Source organism: Grus americana, chromosome 1 (assembly GCF_028858705.1).
Source record: "Grus americana isolate bGruAme1 chromosome 1, bGruAme1.mat, whole genome shotgun sequence".
In the NCBI taxonomy this organism is placed as follows: domain Eukaryota; kingdom Metazoa; phylum Chordata; class Aves; order Gruiformes; family Gruidae; genus Grus; species Grus americana.
The window spans coordinates 60,400,613-60,421,774 of NC_072852.1; the positions used below are offsets into that span (position 1 = coordinate 60,400,613).

General features: G+C 42.1%; 1 protein-coding gene across 2 annotated transcripts in view; it reads left to right on the forward strand.

Moving 5' to 3' along the window:
* Positions 1–20,198, forward strand: part of LARGE1 (LARGE xylosyl- and glucuronyltransferase 1) — a 289,620-nt gene extending 269,422 nt beyond the window's left edge. Inside the window, exons 14-17 of one of the 2 annotated variants that reach the window (XR_008574184.1) lie at positions 6,244–6,390; positions 11,522–11,717; positions 15,841–16,608; positions 17,580–20,198. Coding sequence is in view for 1 of the 2 variants with exons in the window: in XM_054804363.1 (XP_054660338.1) it covers positions 6,244–6,390; positions 11,522–11,717; positions 15,841–16,038 (541 nt within the window). In the remaining variant the exon portion in view is untranslated. Of the gene's footprint in view, positions 1–6,243; positions 6,391–11,521; positions 11,718–15,840 lie in introns of both variants that reach the window. The other variant, XM_054804363.1, reaches the window with a different exon arrangement.
* Positions 20,199–21,162: the final 964 nt, after the last annotated feature.

Sequence of the window (21,162 nt, forward strand, 5' to 3'; positions counted from 1 at the left end):
CGGCTTGTAGAGGTTTAAGGTGTGACAATGCCCAGCAAGGCACAAGAATGTTTAGGGTGGAGGAAGGGGCTGTAACTGGAAGTAAAGCAATAGGGTTATGAAAGAGAAAACTCAGGTCTAAATGTAAGCCCTGTTAGCCATCAGAATAATTCACTCAGAGCAGCAGAAGAATCAATTTGAAAATTGAACTGGACTAAGTATTATTAAATGTGCAAGAGCATCCTGTATTAGCAGAGATGTGAACGGGGCGATTTCCCTAAACATCCCCGGTTCTTAATGTCAGTGACAGAAAAACCATGAAAAGCATTTCTGAACTTGTTGTCCCTGTGACACACTCTTAATCCAGTTCCATATCTTGAAAAGAGGATGATAGTCTAACCAGCTCAAAAATATGATGGCAACGCCAGCACCTGTCAAGGCAAAATAATTAGTATAAGGAAACTGGGAAGAGTAACCTCAGTGTGTATTGTATCATAATGAATGTGAGCAGGTTGGGCTGAGCAAACTACAGACCTCTGATCCATTAATTGAGCTTTTTTTAATAAAGACCTTTTCCCCCCCGCAGAGGCTGGTCATCTGAGGCCAAAGCATAGAGCAAGGAGGACACCCTGTGGCCAGATAGGAGGATTTCAGTTCCTTAGTCCTGACCAGTTTTGCTTTTCATCTCTGTTCTTATCTGGTAAAAGTTGATCAAAGTGTTCCAGTGAGAGTCTGCCTGTAGGTGATCCCTTTCAGTCTGAAGGCCCGGGGCTTTGGAGTGTAAAGGGAAATATACCTCTCGGTATCTTAAACTTATGGAGGAATTCCTTTGTTTCAGGTTTAACAACTCAGTAAGCGTCGTTTCTCACTTCTCCCTCATGTGGAAAATTAATTACCTTTTGCAATTTCTGCATTCATGTACAGGGCCAAATTCACTATGGCTTTTAAGACACTGGATTTCAATATCACTGAAGTTTTATCACACCGTGTCAGCTTGTTTCCCATTTATTTTAGAGACATTTCTTTTTGACTTGTGCTATGAGGGCTCCAAAATAATTCTGTCCCTTGCACACATTACCTGTCTCAAGATACATGTATGGACAGTTGTTGTTAGCTTTTCTGTTCTGTGACATTAGCGTTGCATGCTGTTACGTTTCTTCAGATCAGTGCTGGACACAGTAAGGATAGCAGCTGTCGATACTGGCATATAGTACTAAAAAAGCAACTCGTGTCTCCATGCTGGTTCGCAGTGCCTTGATGGGAGCCAGTACTGAACGGAAGAAGAGAGGAGAGAAGACAGAACGATGTACCACCACAATATACTTGAGATATTGCAACCACAGAAATAATTCTTGTATGGTGATAAATAGGACTAAATATAGAGCAATGCCACCCATTGGTGCTGTTTCAGAAAAAAACAAAACAGATTTACACTGAAAGCTGTTGCATCCGAGACCTTGTGTTCTTCTACCAGCCTCTTGTGAGTCCCATACCACTGTAACTCTGACTGTGAGTTGACTATGCTTGGGAATACTGAAATTGCTAATCATCTGCTACTACTAGCTCTTTAAAAAAAGGATTGGATTTTTTTGCATGTGGACTGGAGGCTTTGGTTGCTTTTTCAATAATGATTTTTCTGAGCAAAATAGCAGGGAGGTGCAGTGGGATTATTTTAAATATGGGTACCCTGTCTCTTTCTGCATTGACTGTTCCCACCGCCTCTGCAAGTAGCTGATTAGTGGTATCTATCTGAATGGCAGTGATTGTTTGTTAGAGAGACATACAAACATTTTCATCTTCATTTCCTCAGATAGAACAACCATAAGCAAATAGAAATAGTGTGGTGTTTCAGGCATCACTTTGTACAGGATGAGCCAGACAAGTCCCTCTTACTGTGAGTTTACTCATTTACATATATTGTATATTGTGCCTCTGCAGACAATATATTCTCAGAAAGAAAGGAATTTTGAAAAACATTTTCAACATGTTTTGAAGGTGGTGTATGCGAAAGGTTATGGCCGGTTTTGAAGGAGAAGCTGATGGAGCTGATGATTTTTCTAGGTATCTGTTGCTAGCACTTAGATTTGTGCTAATTGAGCTTTTTCACAGCTGCTAAGTAAGACCAATGCTTTTAATCTCCAACAAACCTCCTTTTTGTCCCACCTTACTCTTCTGTGAAGTACAAAAGGAAAGAGATATATCATTTAAAGATTTCCTGTTTACAAAACTCAGACACTTTCATGGTGTGTACTGAGTCAAAGACTTTTGTCACCTTCCCTCATTAGTTACTGAGGTCATCTTGTCCTTGCCCCAGAGGTAAAGGCTCTTTCTGGATTCTACAAGTAAGGTGTGTGGGTCATCCTAAAGGTTCCTCTAACATAAAATAACTGGACAGGCTGCTTATCTACAGTTGTCACAGCTAGCATTAGAGTTCTTTCCTGACACATTTGTCTAAAATACGCCCTTTGCTTCCAGTGTCACATGTAGCATGAATTGCGAGCTGACATCCAAGCTCTGTCTGCAGGTTTTATACCTGTCCCCTGCAAATTGAGTTGTGAAGTCTTTCTGGTCGTTCTTCAGCATCTCAGCAAGAGACACACTGTTGTGCCTATTTTTGATTTGTTGGATGCCTCCGAAGGCTATGCATTCTTTGCTTTTGCAGAGAAAAAGAATGTTCTAATGAATTTAACAGTGGACCAACAACCCTCCAGTTCTTATCACAAAATCTGTGACTGGCATGTTTGTTCATCTTGAGCTAACCTCTTAGAGTCCTGATGGTGGAAGCTAATTTCAATTAGTGGACTCTTTTTCTTTTTTGTTTCTGAATTCAGTGCTTTAGGAGTAGGTTGCTAACCTTTCTGTGTCTGAGCTTCTCTATCCTCCATACATGGAAATGATACTACTGTCCGCCCACACAAGGGTGAGAATTCTTTGTTAATTTTTGAAAGGACTATGAAGAAGAAAAGATTGATATCAACATGCTGGAGTTCATTCAACCTGTGACGAGACTCTTGTGATTTAGGATTCATTTCTTACATGCTTTGCAAAAATAGGGTTGATTAGTAGATGAGAAATTTAACCCAACATTCACTGTGTCAGAATGACATACATCAGGTCTGAACACAAAGATGCCTGGGAAACGGTTTCCTGGACAACACTAGCTAAGAGAAAGCTCTTCATAAAATCATATATCCTTATTTTGGGGTTGGGGAAAAGGACAAATAAAGGAAAATGGATACTGAATTGATATTACTGAATCCAAAAAACAGTCCTCATAAGAATAGTGCAGGAATTAAACATTTACCGAGTGCTAGTTTGCAAAATAACCAAATGTATTCCTTACATTGTATTCCACGTATCTTGCAACGACAACAGTGAAAATTTTCCTATTACAAGTATCTCAGAATCAGTCAACGAGCAAATGGCACCTCCACACAAAACTGGAAAAAAAGTCAACCCAACAGAAAAGGAAAAGCAGATTTGCTTCTAATAGGAAGAGGTTAGATTTTCAGCTGGTTGTCCAAGGAGCAGACCACCAGCCAAGTTATCAGAAGAAAAAGGAAGGTGTTTTTTTCTCTATCAAATCCTCCCTGCCTTTATCACAATTCTCATGACCTCTGTTGTCCTTTGTCACTCAGGTTCAACACCTGGATGTCAATACTGATTCCTTCTTCCCCTTACATTGTCCTTTATGTCACCTAGTCCACATCAAAGGCAGTCTATTCTATGTGGAGGTCAGTGCTGCTGGACTTCTTGACTGAGTGTGTCTCAGTTCCCAGCTCAGCTTTGGTGAACCCCTCTACTTTGGGCTTTTCAATATGCACCTCAAATGTTCACATATCTCTTGAAAATATTTCTGCAGAGATTATCCCACTATGTTATTTCACTCGAAGTACCTCCACCAGTTCCTGTGTTTGACTGCATCCACTACAAGTATCTTTTTTTCAGATCTCTGCTTCTCTCCTCTTACCTAACTTTTCATACTGACCTTTGACAGTGCAAGTGATTTCAGCCTCTTGTATCAGCTTGTTCTCTGCCTTTTGGTTCTCTTCATAAAAGTACTGTCATCTATTCTTTCCAACAGTTTTGCCGTTGATGCCTATATTAAATTTGCGGATGACAAGAGTAGGGAGTGTGCAGAAAGGATTGTTGATATCCAGGTAATTGTTGTGCTTGTATCCCACATATTATGAGTGACGTTGAACACAACTTGCTCTGTCTGACTGTCTCTGCTGTTACCCTTGCTTGATACCTATACTTACTTTAGCTTTGTTCAAAGTCAGACAATGAACTTTGGTGGGCAGAATTGTCTCCTATACTTTGACAGTGCAAAGCACAGCCAGGCCTTGATTTTTTGCCTGGGACTTTTGAGCTCTCCAGCAAAGAAAGAGATGGCAACAGCCATAAATGGAAGCTGCTGTTTCCTTGCAGAGCCCAAAGGGTAAGCATCACTGCAAATGTTACCTGCTCCTTCCTAGAACTGAATCCCCAAAGCTGTACCGCTCAAGACTGATAGGTTGCAGCATCCAGAAAACCTGAGATGTTGGAAGAGAAAATATGTTAGTGTCCCCTGCTCTCAGAGAAGGTGTGAAGGGGAAGAAACATTAAGAGCATCATAAAGACTAGATGCTGACACTGCTCGACGATTCTGGAAGTGGAGGCTGATTGTGAAGGAGTCATCTATTTACATGCAGGTATCGTGCCCATTAGTGATGGTGAGGGAGAAGCTGGTGAAGAAAGTACAAAGAAGTTAAAATAAGGTGCTGTTGAAATCCTTCAGTTGTGAAAAGTTCACTGGAAGGTGGCAGGGGTTCTTTAAACAATGCAAACTTTGCAGCAAGGCACTGAGAACAGATTTCTTTTTATAGAACAGGACTAAAGGGTGTTGTGAATTCTCTAAAATTCAGATTTTATTAAATAGCTCAGCTCTTCTTTTTCTCTGATGGCAATATAAATGAGTTCTAGGTATTCTGGGCCTAGAAAAGTGGTTTGTTTGGTTCTTCTGTTATTATGACAGTGATCCCAATTCCTTCATCTTATAAGGCTGTAGAGAGTGTGCTGCTTGTCAACATCGTCCTTGATTGCTTGTTGCAGTAACATAAAAGTCAGGATAGTGAATCCTGTTAAGGGGAACTGACTTTGACAGGGAGAGAGAGGCATATTTCTCATATGAAATATGAAGATAATGAAAGAAAAATAGAGACAGAGTTATTTCTAATGACAAGCATAGTAAGATTGAGTTTGGGGATGGAAAAGTAACTTTTTTCTTTGGGTTTTAGTTTGTTAGGAAAGAACAGACTGAATACCTCTGGCAGGCAGGGCATAATTGTGCTAAGCTGTTGGTCTCCTGCGGCAGTCGTCCTAAGGCCCCAGTCTGGCAAAGGGCCTTATTGTGCAAAAGGCAGTATGTGCCCACGCACACACTCACGCACCGAAACAGTCTCTGCACTGAACAACCTGCAGCAAAAGAAGGGGAAAAGCGAGGTATCTCTGTGCATCCAGCACACAGCTCGTCTCTGCAGGAAACAGCCTCTTCGCCCTGTGCACAGAGCCAAGCACAAATGAGCTCTGATCTCTGGGCACTACGATGCGCATGATTAGCAATACTCAAAAAAAACCCCTGCTAATGTACAGTTTTGCTGATTTGCATCATGTCCTGTTGCAGTAGGTCTGTGCCTTGCCTTGGACAAAGACCGACCGTCACGGCAACAGTGCTCTTGAGAGCAAATATCTTGTCCGTAGTGGTGTTAAGGTAACTCTCAACTTGCCAGAAACACAGAGGTCTAAAGCAGAGGTGAAAAGCAAGATGGCACAGTGTAGCACAGAGAATAGCTAGGCTGGAATACAACCAAACTTTCCAGCTCATCACCTTGTAAAATCCCACTGAGTCCTGGATAAATCCCATTTCTTTAGAACTGCTGTTGCCTGGGCAGCTCTTTCCCATATATGTAGTAACATTCAACTGCGTTTCTCTTAAAAGGGTGGTGAACTGGCCATGCTCAGAGTGCTAGTTCGGCTCTGTGCACCCCGGACATGCAGGGCAGCATTGATCGGTCAAACACGCAAGCTCTTTTTAAACTGCACTGTTCTCCCTGCTTTTAGAGCCGCAGAACAAAAGTAGAGGAAAATATGAAGCACCCCGGGAAAAAATATAGGCCATAGATACATTTACAGTATCAAACTGCTCATTCTCTGTTCTGGAAAAGCCAAGCGATTACCGCAGTTTAAAATTTCTTGCTTTTGTTTGTTGTTTCTCTTTGCCAGGAAGTCTGTCATCCAGCTAGACCTGGCTAACACCAAGAAAGCTCTGATCGTACCTGCTTTTGAGACCTTACGCTACCGCCTCTCCTTCCCCAAGTCAAAAGCAGAGCTGCTATCTATGTTGGACATGGGAACCCTCTTCACATTCAGGTAATGGAAAGTACTTTTGTTGAACCTGTGGTCATTATCTCTAAAGATTTTTTTTTATGTTCTTGTGAATATTTGATTTTTCTCACTGTCAGCTAGCTAGCTCCATTAAGAAACCTACTGGATTTTTTTTCTCTTTTCATAGAGGCAGTGACCAGAATTGTATGTGGACATATTCCATCTGTAAGCCCAGCATTCTATCTAGTATTATAGTCCTCTACCGAAGGACTTCAGTTGTTAAATTGAATTTGTTTTATTTTCATCATTTTTTATTGCCCTACAAAATCAAGCGTGACCATTACACTCATGTGCGTGTAATTTGCTTTTTGGCTGCCAAATACTATCCAGATAGCTGTGTCCCTCATGTAACCAAAAATAATTTCTCTCTGCTCATTCGTTCGCTTCCTTACTGACTTAGTGGAAAAACAAATGCAGGCTTGTCATGTGCTTCTTTAAAGTGTGATACAGCTGCTTAAATAGCTAGAGTTTCTCAATGCAGAGGTAAAAGTGTACACTGACTAGAAGTTGAGAAGTGAAGAACACCTAAATTTGGAGCTCCTCTGTGAAGCAGACTCCTGTTGTGGCTGTGAACAAGTCACTTCTATTATCTGCCAGACTCTTCGGTTATAAAATGTAACTACTAGGGGTTAACCGTCTCTTGGGTGTGTGTGGTAAGGTCTGATTAGCAGACATTTGTAAAGCATTGCAGTGGTGGGAAGAGTACAATATGGCCTTATGATATTGCACAGAGAGGGGGCTTAGGAGACCTGTGTTCTCTTCTTGGCTCCACTACTGCCCTGCTGGGAGGTGGTACGCGAATCAGTTCGCTTTCTTATATCTCTATTCTCCATCTCTGAAATGCAGGTAACAATGTTCACCTCTCCTTTTTACAGTATTTTGAGATCTAGAGATAAAAAGTATGAAAAAGGTATTATCCATGGCCGGTGGAGCTCTGTATCACCTCTCCCATCCTTCCCTTACTTTAGAGCTTTCCTCACACTTCTTCCATTCCCTGTATTACACACTTCTCTCGTTGCAGCATCCACCCTTCCCTCATGTGGCCACATGCACATGTCATAGCAGACAGCCTGTGTGAGCCTGGAAAACATAATTCTGACACTACCTCTACCAGTGGCTGCCTTGAAATAGAAACTTGAGGCGACCGAGGGAGGCATGCCCCTCTCTGGAAAATTACTTAAGGAATTACTGATAGAGCAAGTGCCTTTTGCACTCCCATCATTCTTTAACAGTCAAAGCCATACACATTAACATGAGTTTTGTTGATAGAAAGTAATTGTTTCTTCCATAGTTGAAAGAAAAAAAATCCTTCCAGTGGAAAATAACACCCTCGGGATTTTCAGATGTTACATTTCACCAACAATCAAATTTTCAGCCTTCGCAGCAGTGGCCTTCCGCTACAGATTTCATCTTCAAGCTATACAGCATGTTGGCATGTTACGTACACAGCCGGATTTACAGGTCCTTTCTCAAGTCTCACTCAGGCAAAAATCTCTTTAACATCAGTGGGAGTTTTGCCAGAGCAAGGTTAAATAAGAATTGAAGGACGTGTGGTCTGTAGCTGGTGTACATATTAATGTAGGACACATTTTACAAATGCTTCCCCAGTTTGCTTTGGCTCATTTCATTGCTGAAATCTATCAACAGCCACAAAGCAACTGTTATCTGGGCTGAGAATTTCCACCTCCACCTTCAAGGTGGTTTAATAACGCTGCAATTCGAGGCTGAGTGGGTGGGAGTGAGCCGGGGAGGACTGCTGTGACAGTGATTGCTGAGAGTGCCTGCAGCATCCCAGTCCCTCACACCACATGGTAGATTACAATCTTTCCCTCACTGAAATTGCTTTTGTCACCTCTTTTCCAAATGGTGACCTTTTCTACCTCTGGGCAGCTAAGAAGTACAAAATGGCTCTCAATTACATCCCCCAGTCACCACCAGAAGAAAAGGGAAGACATGTGAGCATCAATGGCTGGCAAGGCGCGCCGTGTGGAAACCCTCCGCGGCGGTGGGTTGCTCTGTGCCGGCTTGCTGGCTTTGTTTGCAGGTGCTGGCTGTGACTGTGCCTCGCGAGGATGTGTCCGCTCAGTGCCTGGGTAATAGCTGATGAACCACAAACGTACTGCCGACGCAGCTTTCAGGCACAAGGAATACCACAGCTGGTAGAAGACGCATCGTATTGAGAAAACATAACCAGCAACAACTGATTAACTAATTAACTGATTGCATCCACAATCCAGCAAAATGTTTAATCTGAGAACAGAACTGGGAAAGTTTTTCTTTCGCCAAATCATCTTTCTCACTGAAACAGGAAGCTTTGAGGAACAAAGCAGGGAGGAAGAACGCTCTGAGAAGAATAATGGTTTCATTTTCCTAACTTTAGCAAAGTTCACTATAGTTTTGAAATTGCATTTTAAATAAAAGCAATCAATAATGAAAGTAAGATGGAACATTTGACCCAAAGCAGGGGATCTTGTGCAGTTGTTTTCCATGAACCGTGGGAAAGAAACTCATCATCATTTTACGGAGATCAAATTATTTGGTTTAGATTTGTCAAAATTGCCAGTGTAGTGAAAAATATGTTGTTCACAATTTTCACGAAGTTCTCCTGGGAGTCAGTGAGATTGAGTGTGGCTTTAAAATTCAATGTGTATTTAAATCTCGAGTGAGAAGGGCTTGAGCAGGAAAATTAGGTTAATTCATTTGTCCTGTGAGATGGAAGACCAATACAGACAGTGAACCACTTCTCACAACCGCGTCGCCAAGAGTAAAATCTGTTGGAAATTACTCACTCTTTTATTGCAGCTACGTCTATAGGGGCATCCATGTAATGGTGTCTGCGTATCACTTTGCAGCACATTTCATGGGATGATCAGCCATTGGTCAAGACCTCGTTCCAGCAGATTATGTGTGTGTGTGTGTGTGTATGCAGACCCATATATATATTGAATGTACAGATATGTATGTAATCCTGAAAGCTCATAATTCTTGTTTCCAGTTTAATTATTCCTTTATAGTTAGTGTGTGCACACCTTATTTGAGCGTCCTCTACCCATTTTCCTCTTTGTCCTGACCTCAGCCATCCTTTTGTCTTCCTCTTTCCCTCCATCACATCAGTCACTCTGAAGAGGCAAGAAGATCACCTGTGGTATTTTTTTTGTTTGCTACAATCGGGTCTGTTCCTTCCTGCTTTGTTTTGTCTCTCCAATCTCACTTCCATATTTTCCCTTCATTGTCTCTTCCACATTTTTTTTTTCCTGCTGGTCAGCCCTCACAACTCTCAGAGGTTATACCTGAACTGCTGTAACTGCTTACACAGTTTTCCCCAAAAAGGGTGGAAAGAAATTGATGTTTTTATGGTTACTGTCATGTTCCCCCCCTGTTTAAATCAGTGGGAGAGTGTTACTAGAATAGCAGCAGCATTTGACTGCTTCTCTGCAGGAATCTCTCAATTAACAAAAGTTTGTACGGGGCTTTGAAGATACAAATCACTTCATAAGTGTTTAGTAGTCATTATTATTATTATCATAATTAATTTCAAAATGCCGGAGGTAGGATGTTAGAAGATACAGCATCCTCCACTCCACAATCCCATGTCATTTTAAACCCCACATTGTGATTGTGCTTTTTTCCAGACAGATAGCTGCCCATTAGTGATTGGGAAGGTTACCAACTCATTTCCAAAAGACACCAACAAAAGGGACAGGCTTTTTGGAGATGATTCCAAAAGGCATTAAGGATTGTAAACATCTTTGTGAATCTGGCATTGGTTTCTAATAACCTCTAGAGAATGAATTCACTGTCAGGTTTTTTTTAATACGGAAGGGCTTTGTTTTTTCCAGGTCCCCAAGCCAGATATGTGAAAGACATGCGACCTGTTCACAGTTTAGAAATGCAGCCTTCAAAGGACCGTACGTTCTTGGGACCTCGGTGCTATCCTAATAATTCTGTCCTCCTGCACTGCCCCTGAACAAAGAGAGTCAGCAAAGCTGAATACCTCTCTGTTTTTCCAGTTCTAAGCCATATGAATATATAGTCCAAGTGGAAACTCCTAGGTTGTGATTTTATGTCCCTGTTTTTAGCAATGGCTTGCAATGTTACAAGAATTTCTGGGGTTGAAACATTGCCTCAGGTCCTAATTCTGCAAATATTTAATGCTCAAATCCCTTTACTTTAGCACGAGTCATCCCTGTGAATTCAATGTACCTTACATTACAAACTGGCAGGATGTTTGTTTTGCCCCTTCTGTTACACATCTCAGAGCGTTGTAATACAGATGGCCTGCTATGCCTTTGTTTCATTATTTAATCTATGAGTCTGCAGAAAGAGCCTGTCTCATTGATCTTTGGAAAGGTGTAAGAAGAATAAGTGGGCGAGAGAATCATTGACCCTGGCACTAATGGGGTGGATTCCAGCTGTGCTTGGAAGAGACCTGCTGTGACCTAAACAAGATTAACAAAGTATAAAAGAATCTTTTCCTGTAAATCAAATTGATTACCTTACTCAGGATCACATGGGTACTCCCCACAATGTAGAAAATACAGCACAAAGCCTTTATGTAATATTTTACTTATTAATTTAATTATGCACTTTGGCTCCTGCCATAATAATAACAGTAATTAATAAAATGAAACATCTATCCAGAGCTGCAGGTGTCTCTCATACAAATTATAAAATTGCATATAAAACAGATTGTGAATGTCACTGTGGTGTAGAAATAGCTAATTTTAGGGACCTTCTCTGAGCTACAGAATTTCACACTGATTTTACAGCACTGATACAGCCACTTGGTTGCTAGGAATGAGGCACAGCACTTTGTAGTGCAGATGAACTGTGTGTGTACTTTGTAATTGTTTCTCACATTAGCAATAGGTAGTGTTTTCACACCGTCCTTCACCAGCTAGATGTGTTTAAGCTTCAAGCACAGAGAGGCTCTGGGAAGCATGCTGGAAATAGTCCTAGAAATTGCCTCCGATACGTCCTGAAAATGATGATGTGAACTGTAAACTAATGTCCTGATTTTTGAGCGTTTCATCTAACAAGTGACATTTTGTTGCCTCGCCAAGATGCCTTCTATCTAATTGCCTCCCCACGTCCATGCCATTTATGTCTGTTTAAGGTATCACGTCTGGACGAAAGGGCATGCGCCAACGAACTTTGCCAAGTGGCGAACAGCCACCACCCCCTACCGCGTTGAGTGGGAAGCAGACTTTGAGCCATACGTTGTTGTGAGGAAGGACTGCCCGGAGTATGACAGGCGGTTTGTTGGATTTGGCTGGAACAAAGTAGCTCACATCATGGAACTGGATGCACAGGTGAGGAGACTGATGCCTGCATCTTTCACCCAGGGCTTGGGCAGCAGGGTTGTTCAATGAAATCTGTGTTCTGTAGACAGGCTTCAGGCTTTGCATCACCAAAGTGCTCATTTGGCCTTACTGAGCTCCTTAATGGGTGCTTCTTGAGCTGGGAACATTCAGTTTAGTCCTTATCAAGCATTAAAAGGAGAACTGAGTCTGAGTTAGTTTATTTGTCAGTGCTGAGAAAGTTGTTGTCTCGCAGTGGCGCGATCCCTGCGGTGCCCGCCTCCTGCCCTACAGTGTGCCCGAGCATTGCAAGCACTTGTTGCCAGTCACCTACTGGGGGATCTATAGACTTAGCTGGAACTTTTTCAGTTAAATAGAGGTTGATGAGTCCCAAATGCTAATTTAGAATTCAAAAAGCAATCTTAAATTGAATCCAAGGCAAGCATCTTCGATTTCTAGCCTGGATTTACAGCGCATCTCTGCAAAGACAAGGACTTTCCATTTCCAAAGTCTGGCTGTGGGGCAGATTCTAGAGGATCCAGGCACTTGATCCTTGGGCTACCTGCCTCTTGGATCAGTGACTTGGGATGGAGCTGCTGGGCAGAATATATAAGAATAAGGACGCAGAGAAAACTCGAGAGACCCAGGCTGGCACTAGAGCTCTCAGAGCTGCCAAGGTCCCTGCCGCCAACCTAGATCTTAGAGTCTGGCAGTGACTATGGCTCCATGGGAGCCTGGTGCTGCTGCTCACTGAAATGGCAGGATTTGCATCTCTCTGCAGTTCAGTGAAGCTGACTGCTGTGCTAATCAGCAGGGTTTGGGTCATGGCATTTCTTTTTATTTTGGTGTTTGGGTTTTTTTTTTTCGTTTGGTTTCAGTCCCAGTTTTTGAACTAGTAGCATTTCATGCTAACCAAAATCAATGCTTTTTGGCCATCTGTATCTTCCTATGCCAGCTTCTGCCATGGATCTCGAATATAGCTGATACTTCTCTGCCCACCTCTTACCAGTTTACACGAAGCAGAGTAGCACAAGGCATGCAGCAAGTTCCTGGGAGATTGCCTCTCTGGGGTGTGGGCTACAGTGTATTTGTGTGCAGGGACATATGTGGGAGGATTATTTTCTACTTCTGCTTACAAAACCACACAGTCACCTTGGGCTGGCAGCCACTTACCTTCTGTTTGCAAAAGGGCATTCCCAACAAATTTTTACCTACTTATATTGAGAAAAAAATATTACAGACTAGAAAAAAAATTGTCCCTTATATTATCGTTTATGATAATACTTTGCTCTGCTATAGCACTTTAATTTTCCAGTGCACTTTCCAAACACTAATCAATTAACCATCAGTTGTGGAGAGTGCCAGTGTAATGATTTATCATTTGTTAATCTGGGTAACAAGGCTTATGTTCCCACTGACAGCTCTCATCTAGCACTCATGATTTAACTCTTCTGTTCAGAGACATTTGCCTAGCATACAGATTCACACATGGGAAATTGGAACATTTTTCAAAGTTGAACATAGCACAGATATTTTAAATGGTCATAGGGTTGGAACTAACTCTGGGGAATTGTTTTTCTCACTCTTCCAACCTTAAAAACGTTCTCACATTGAAAAGAATTTCATTTTCATCTGTAGCAACATGGGTATTGGCCTGTTCTCCCAGAAAATCAGCCCAGAGGGGACATGGGATCGCACAGCTACCTCCCCCTGTGGCATTCCTCTGCTTTGGGGTGTCCACGGATCAGGTTGCTGCCAGCTGCTTGGCTGGCTTCATTATCAGCAGGCAGAGCAGCTTCTCAATTGAATTATTTCACTGCTCCTCACAACTGCAGCATCTGTCAAGAAGACTGTTTCAGACTCCTTACCAAGGGCCTGTGCCACTACTGTCCTTCAGAGCAGCACACAGCATGGAGATAATCGTCATTATTATTCTTGGGGCATGCAGATGTCCACTGAGCCGGATGCTGTACAAATACATAGATAATGACACTCTGCATCTAAAGAATTTATAACCTGTGAGGTAGGGACAGAGGTTTCTGCGAATGCATCGCTTTCTCAATGGAGAATTCCTTATAGTAGAGATGGGCCATTAGGAAACCTTTCCCTGCTCTTCCAGCGACTTTGGAACTAGACTGTGAGCAATCCTTTTTCCAGGACCCCAGCCCAGCACCTTTCAAAGGGGCTTATTAGCAGCATACTTGTAAGTTTTTGGAAGCCTTTATGTGCCTGAAGGCCTTTCAGAGGGATGGGAGCACCACTGTGCTGAACAGTTTACGCTGCAGAGCATAGACAGTCCCTGACCTGCAGGATTACAGACTTGAGATGCAAACAGAGAACAAAGAAAAGATTGTATGAGGGGGATGCATCTTCCTCTGCAGCTTCAGCCCTTAGTTTTAAGTAGAGACTTATTTTGTAGTTTGTAGTTTATCAGCTGTCCTCACTCCATCATGCCAGTCTTTGTTTTCGTTTGGTTCCCCATTAGTTCCAAGCCTCTTCCAACTAAATGAGTTCTGCCTGTGAGCATCAGATTATTTTGCTCTTGCTGTACATTTGTCACCCCGAACAGAAGTTCAGAATTGCCCGTTCCCATGTATGATGGCATTGTAATTTGGCACAAAGATTTACCGCTTTAGCGCTGTCTGCCAGGGAACAGGCATTCCCGTAATGAAAAAGGAGCAGCCATTCAGCTGCATCTGCACCTAGCTGTCCAACACACACTACTGTTCCATAGGTGTCTCCAGGAAGGCATTGCAGCCTTAGCTGCACTTGGGCTCACCAATACCACTGCTTGAGTTGGGAAATGGATCCACATTGCATTCTGCTCACTTTTTTCCATTTTGTTTGGGCTTCATTTTGGTCTGTGTTGCTCAAACACTTGGTTTCTGGTAGCATCATAACCCAGCAGTTTTCGGTCTTTTCCAGGTTGATCATATTTTGTTAGGTGAAGAAAGATTTATAGGTGAAACACGTTTATTAGCACAAGTGTGTTCTCTCCCATAAATCTCTTTCCCTAACAAAATATTTTGGAATACTCTGCCTCTGTGCTGCAGATACTCTGTATCTCTGAACAGACTCCTAAATCTACGAGTGGCTGGACTTCAGAAACCAAGGGAAGTTGTGCACCATTTCTTTTAAAGCCAGCGTGCTCTGTGGCTGTTCCTTCACTGCCCACTGTGTTATGCAGAGATGGTTAATGAGTCAGTGCAGCAACAGTTGTAAATAGAAACTGTGTGAGGACAATAGGAAATTTGCCTGTGGGGGCTTCGAAGTTTCTTTGTCATTTGCATCCCATACAACTCAGACTTTTTGAAACTTCATATGAAAAAGAGGTAGCGTCCTAGCGGTGAGGGTACTTCTCTTGACTACAGAATACTGAGGTTCACATCCCTTTTCTGGAACAAATCTAACAGGAGTATTGAGGCTCGTATGAACCACCATTTTTTAACAACACAGCTTGTCAAAAAACTTGGTCAGATAAAAATAATTAGTGAAGCAGTTTTAGAGGAGAGGGGGAATTGTCACAGTATCTCATACTTTGTGAAGGATAACTTAATTTGCATAAAACCTTCTCAAAGCATATGGAATTAGCAGGTCCATTTTTACACGTTGCCTGTAAAAGATACCATATTCTCCCCTTATTTCAGGTTTATAAATAGTTTTAGACAGTTTTGTCGCTGTAAGTATACAGGCAAAGCAACGTATGTAGAGCAGTGTGTGCCTTTTTAAATATAGCTTATTCCAGCATCTCAAGCAAGATAAATTGTAGGGGCAAAAGCACGCTTCTGCATGGACACTTGAGACTCATGCTGTGTGCCATCACAGCTGTGTTGGTTGCAAGCACACTACACTGTGCTGCAGACATGGCTTCAGGCATGCCTTTTGTACTGTTGCCCCATCGTTTGGCTTACATGGAGTAAAATATTTTAAAAGGGAAAGTTGATCTCTCATAAAACCAAGGAAAAGCAACTTTAAAAAAAAAGGCAGCTTATTTGGCATATCTGTATGGGTTTGTTGATTTTGAGACCCATTCTGCAGTGCACATGATGAAGCATGTCTGGCTGTGGAGGTAGGGGAGAGATGCATTGCAAGAGGGCTTGGGAACACCCTCACAGCTGGTGTCTTTCTCCCCCAGGAGTACGAGTTCACGGTGCTGCCCAATGCCTACATGATCCACATGCCGCACGCCCCCAGCTTCGACATCACCAAGTTTCGCTCCAACAAGCAATACCGCATCTGTCTCAAGACCCTGAAGGAGGAGTTCCAGCAGGATATGTCGCGCCACTACGGCTTTGCAGCCCTCAAATATCTCACGGCAGAGAACAACAGCTAGCACAATGGAGCCCGTGTGTGGGAAACAGGGACACTGGAGAGACAAGCCACTCAACGTTTGGGGCCCAGTCTTCAAACTCCGAACTGAGAAATACTTTCTGTTTTTATATCATACCCGGCAGTTCTAACAGTAGAAATTTGAAGTGACATGTCTTTGGACTATGCTCATTCGTCCCTTCCCCGACTACCCCAGGCCTTTCAGCTTTAGCATTCGTGAGGTGTCAACGAGAGGGGCCGGCCACACGCCCGCCGTGCCGCCGGAGGTGGGGACTGGGCAGGGGCTGGGAATGCACTCTGCTCTCCTGACTGCAGAGCAAAGACAGACCTTCCGAATATAGGATTTCATGTTGCTATTTAATAATTTGACATGCTTTTTATCTGTAAAGGAAGATCTTCGGGTCGCTGTCCTGTGAATTTCAAATCTGCACTACTCTAAAAGGGAACTTCCACCTGTGAACTTTCACAGGGGCCCTGTTAACATGGATGACCTTGTTAATGCAGGATGAGCCAAAGGTCTGAATTAGCCTTGAAAACGAAGGGGACGCTTATACAATACTGCACTCCAGAGAAGGTGTGTTACTGGTTTAGGTGTATACATGATATCAGTTGGTCTTTTATTCTCAAATCAGTTGTTTTATCAGGAAAATCCCCTATACCCCACCCTGCCTTTTCCCCAGTCCTAAATGCTGCTCCTTTCCTTGCCAAGGAAATGTCGCCCTTGTGTTTCTTTCCCATCTTTGGTTCTGGTGGTCCAGTAAAGAAGATCAGTAGCTCTGCCAGAAAGTGAACAAAACTTGTCTGTTTTCACCAGAGCAACTTGTTTGTGTGTGTCTCGTAAAATAAAGGGCCTGGCTGTAACTCTTTATCTTTTTTAGGCAAGAATTGGATTTTGCCTATGAGGCATGTTGTGCGGGGGGAGGTTGATCTGTAGGCTCATTTCAGTGCATGCCCGTCCGTGAAGGCATTGGGCCTTGGGCTTTAAGTGGACTTCTTTGCTGAACAGGGAATGTAAACATGGCAACTAGTAGCCTTGGTGCTCTCCTGCTCCCTGCTGCAAGGTCTCAGAACTACTTCGTTAAAGGAGTTTATAATTAAAAGGAGCAGAACTGTTAGGAATAAACTCCCCATTCGAGGGGGAGAAAAGAATGTGTTGGGAATCTGAGTGTGAGTGTTTGCTTGAACGTGGGCTGGTCAAGTTCACAACTTTGGTACACACAGGAGTATGCTTGAGGGCGGTCAGGAAACCTAACAAGCAAAATGCAGAAAACAAGACACTGGACTTTTTGCCATTTTCTTTATTCTTCAGTATTAATGTTGTGTTTACATGGGATGAAGAGATGAGGTTTAATGCACTACCCGTTGCAGGGCTATTTGTAATTTCTGTTGCAATGTTAATACAGAAAGCAGAAACAACTCAGTGAGAAATGCGTCTGTCTCCCTACCCGAGCTCCCCATAAAACCATGCGTACCAATACCACTGCCTGAGTTGGGAAATGGATCCACATTGCGTTCTGCTCACTTTTTTTCCATCTTGTTTTTCAGCCTCTGGACCTTCTACTTTCCTCCTCACCTCATCCCTCTAGAGCTTGGTTTTATTTCTAACCTGACATTTCGTGAGAGCTTTCTGTTACGGTGGAAACCACGCGGTTAAACCAGACATTTAAACTACAAATATCAGTTCATCATGCTGTGTATATATAAGAAAAGCCAAAAAAGGCAACATCTTTGACAAGAAATAAAAAGGGGCGGGAGGCTATGTGTAATTTTCACTTTTTCCCCTGGGAGCGTTGGCTGCATAAGAATACATCACTGCGTAATTTTCCAAAGTGCTTTTCCTCTGTTCTTAATGGCTTTATGTAAAGATTTACATAAAAAGCTAGGAAGAGCTGGGAAGAAGTTAAATGAGTGCTCACTCCTGGCTAAGATATATTTTTTATAAAAAACCCAAAATCTTAACACCCCAAGTCCCGTATTGCTCACCATTAAGGGCCCACATCACTGTGCATTTTGAGAATGAGAAGAACCCTGCAGCACAGTCCTGTGGATTAGCTAATGCGCGGAAAGGTATCAAAAGCTAAGAGAGGCTAACACTGGTTGTACCTACATAAAATCTCCAGTCAGAGCTTCAGTGTGGCCACCGTTATGTTTCCTCTATATTAAAAACTTTCATTTCCAGATGTACAATTCTCCTTGGCTTAACAATGTTGCCCAAGGATGGGACTGGGTTGCCCTGCAGCAGCACAACCTGTAGCACGGACCTATACGGTGTTTGAATGTGCCGTTATCAACATGAACATTAGTCTTTCCTCGGTGGTGGTGGTGGTGAGATGCAGATGGCGGAGCAAGGAGGAAATCGTTTGCTACTTGCCTATCCGTACAGTGAGTCGTGAGACCTCCTGGGGTAGGCTTAGCAGTGCTGGCTGGTGAAACCAGCTCAAAGATTAGTAGTAGGTTCAAAGAGCCCCCTTTTTTTTCCCCTTACAGACACTGACTTATACTTGTCATGTCATGTTTGTCTATGTGCTTTATTATTGGGGAGTTTTGGGGCTTGGTTTTTTTTAACACATTTCAGCCAACAATAGCAAGTTAGGATTATGTATCTTTCTGTTACTGCCAGGGCTCCTCCAACACCGTGAAAAAAACACCACCAACAACAAAAATCCCCAACTCAGTTATAACACTGTCTTCCAGTCCTCTGCTGTAGTAGGTATTTGCTAGCAACTTTGTTACTTAATTCTCAGTTTTCTCCTGAAGTCTTCAAGAAATACCAGATAAACCTGGTGACTTAATGCCTTTGATTTATTGATTTGTTCCACCAACTTCTCTCTTGAGTCTTCAGTCTATGACCTGTCCTTATCTTTGATATTTGGAAAGTGTGAGTCTCTCATTTAGATATCACTCCAGCACCCTCTCTGGTGAAGACTGATGCAAATAAATCATTTAGATTCTTGGCAATGTCCTTATTGTCTTGAATTGTTTCTTCTACTTATTGTTTGGGGTGGCCTACCGGTTATCTCCGGTTTTCTGCTTTTGGTGTACTGAGCAAATGTGTGTTTTCAGTTTTAACTTCCTACTATTTGCTCTTCAAATTCCCTCTTAGCTTGCTCAAACTCCATCTTAACTATTACATACCTTCCTTTCAGCTTTACAAAGTTTTGATTTCCATTCTCTGAAGGTTTCCTATTCGGCACGAATGACTTCTAAAACTACCAATTTAGTCATACCAGCATTTCCTTGTCCTTGTCTTCCATTTATCTAAGGGAATACCATACTCCATGGCTATTTATAAGCCCTTTCCATTTTTAATCTGAGGTTTTCAACTTTTCTTTTCTTTCAACTTTTCTTTTCTTTCTTCTGATTCTTTCTTTAAAATGAAAAAGGGGGTTTTTGTTTTTAAATTTTTATATCTAATATCAAATATCACCCTACTAGGTTTTGGGTTTGTATTTTCTTCTTTAACATTCTTAAATGCTAACCTTTTCCTAGTCAGGGGATCAGAAATAGAAACCTACAAAATTCTTTTGTTCTTCTAATTTGAGTTCTTATCTTGACACATTTTGTTCTGTGTCTCCCTTTTCCCCTTCCAGTTGAAAACATTGATACGTGTGAGTCGCTGAAACTTTTCAGTCCCGGAAGCCTCTTCCAGCACCAGAGCCTGAACTTTGTATTTCCCAGCACCTTCTGACATTCCACCACATTTCAGACACAATTATTATTCCAAATAATAATCTGCTGGCTGGCACCCAATCCTCCTATTTTTGTTTTCATGCTTCTCCCTTTGATATAACAGGCTTTGCAAGTTTAAGTTTTGGGCAAAGCACTTGCCTTTATTTAATGCCTTATTTTAACCCTCTAATATGTTTCCATGATTTCTCTCTGTTGTCACAGCGTATACCTTCAAATGTTTGGCTGTAGTTTCCATCCTGTCATTTTCTGGCTAAGGGTCATCTACCATTTGCCTACCTGGCAGTCCTAGAAAATGTCTTTGTTTATCCCAAATAGTCCTTAGCATCTATCAGATTTTTTTTCCAAATCCTATTTTCAGTAGTTCCTTTCAGCCTTGCTATGTGAGCAATCTGGTTCCACTTTGTAATTTGCAATTTTTATTCTATTTGTAATCATTGTCTTGGACTCAGCGATATAAAGGAATTAGCAGCTGTACCTGCAGTTCCATCTCTTTTGTTAGACTGAATATCAGATATGCTCACATTATTCTGAAAGTACTGATTTTTTACCTGGTAAGCCTCTTGTGGTTCGTATGTAAATCCTAAACTGCATTTTCCGTTTACTGCGAGAAGCGGAGGCACTTTGTAGTGTTATTTGCAGTGGCTGTTGCCGCAGAGCGAGCCCTGCGTTAGAGGGAAAAGCACAAAAACCTTGTCAGAACTGTAGCTACTGTTTCTCTCCACGGGGGAAAATAAGGCCCTAGCACAGCTGAACACTTTTATAAATGCCCTGCACAAAACACACTGCACATTATTTTCTGGTAGGTATAATCGTACATCGTCCAATTAAATATGAAAAATACATTTTTAATGTTCTCATTTTTACGTGCAATTCTATCCAGAAGATGATAATGCATTTCCTTCTGTATCTTGCCAGTTTCCCCCATTACTCCAGCCTGCCTAATAGCCCCATCTGGTTTTGGCTGAGAAAGATTAATGACCAGCAGCACTGGGAGTCCTGGCAAATCAGCAGAGATATTACTCTTAGCCATGGCACAGGACATTCTTTCCTGCTCTGCCGGATACTGTGAGGGTGTTCCTCAGGTTTCAGTGCAGCAACAGGAGAACACAGCAAGCTCAGCAAGTGGGGTGAGCATCATTATTTATGAACTTCAACCAGGTCTAATAAATTAGATGGCAGGAGTGCAAAAAAAAAAAAAAAGAATGTATCACTGTTAGCCCAAAAAATATTTCAATTTTAGGAAAAGAAAGCAGCTAAATTTCTGCAACTCCAGTAAGTGAGACTGGAACAAATAAGTCACTAGTAGACAATGACAGGTGATAACCTGGTATTTCCACTGTAGTATTGAAAATGCAGAGGCACTGATAGCTAAATGAAGTCATTTTTTACAGTAGTAATTCATAATGTATATTTAGATGGTATGTTTATACCCAAACAC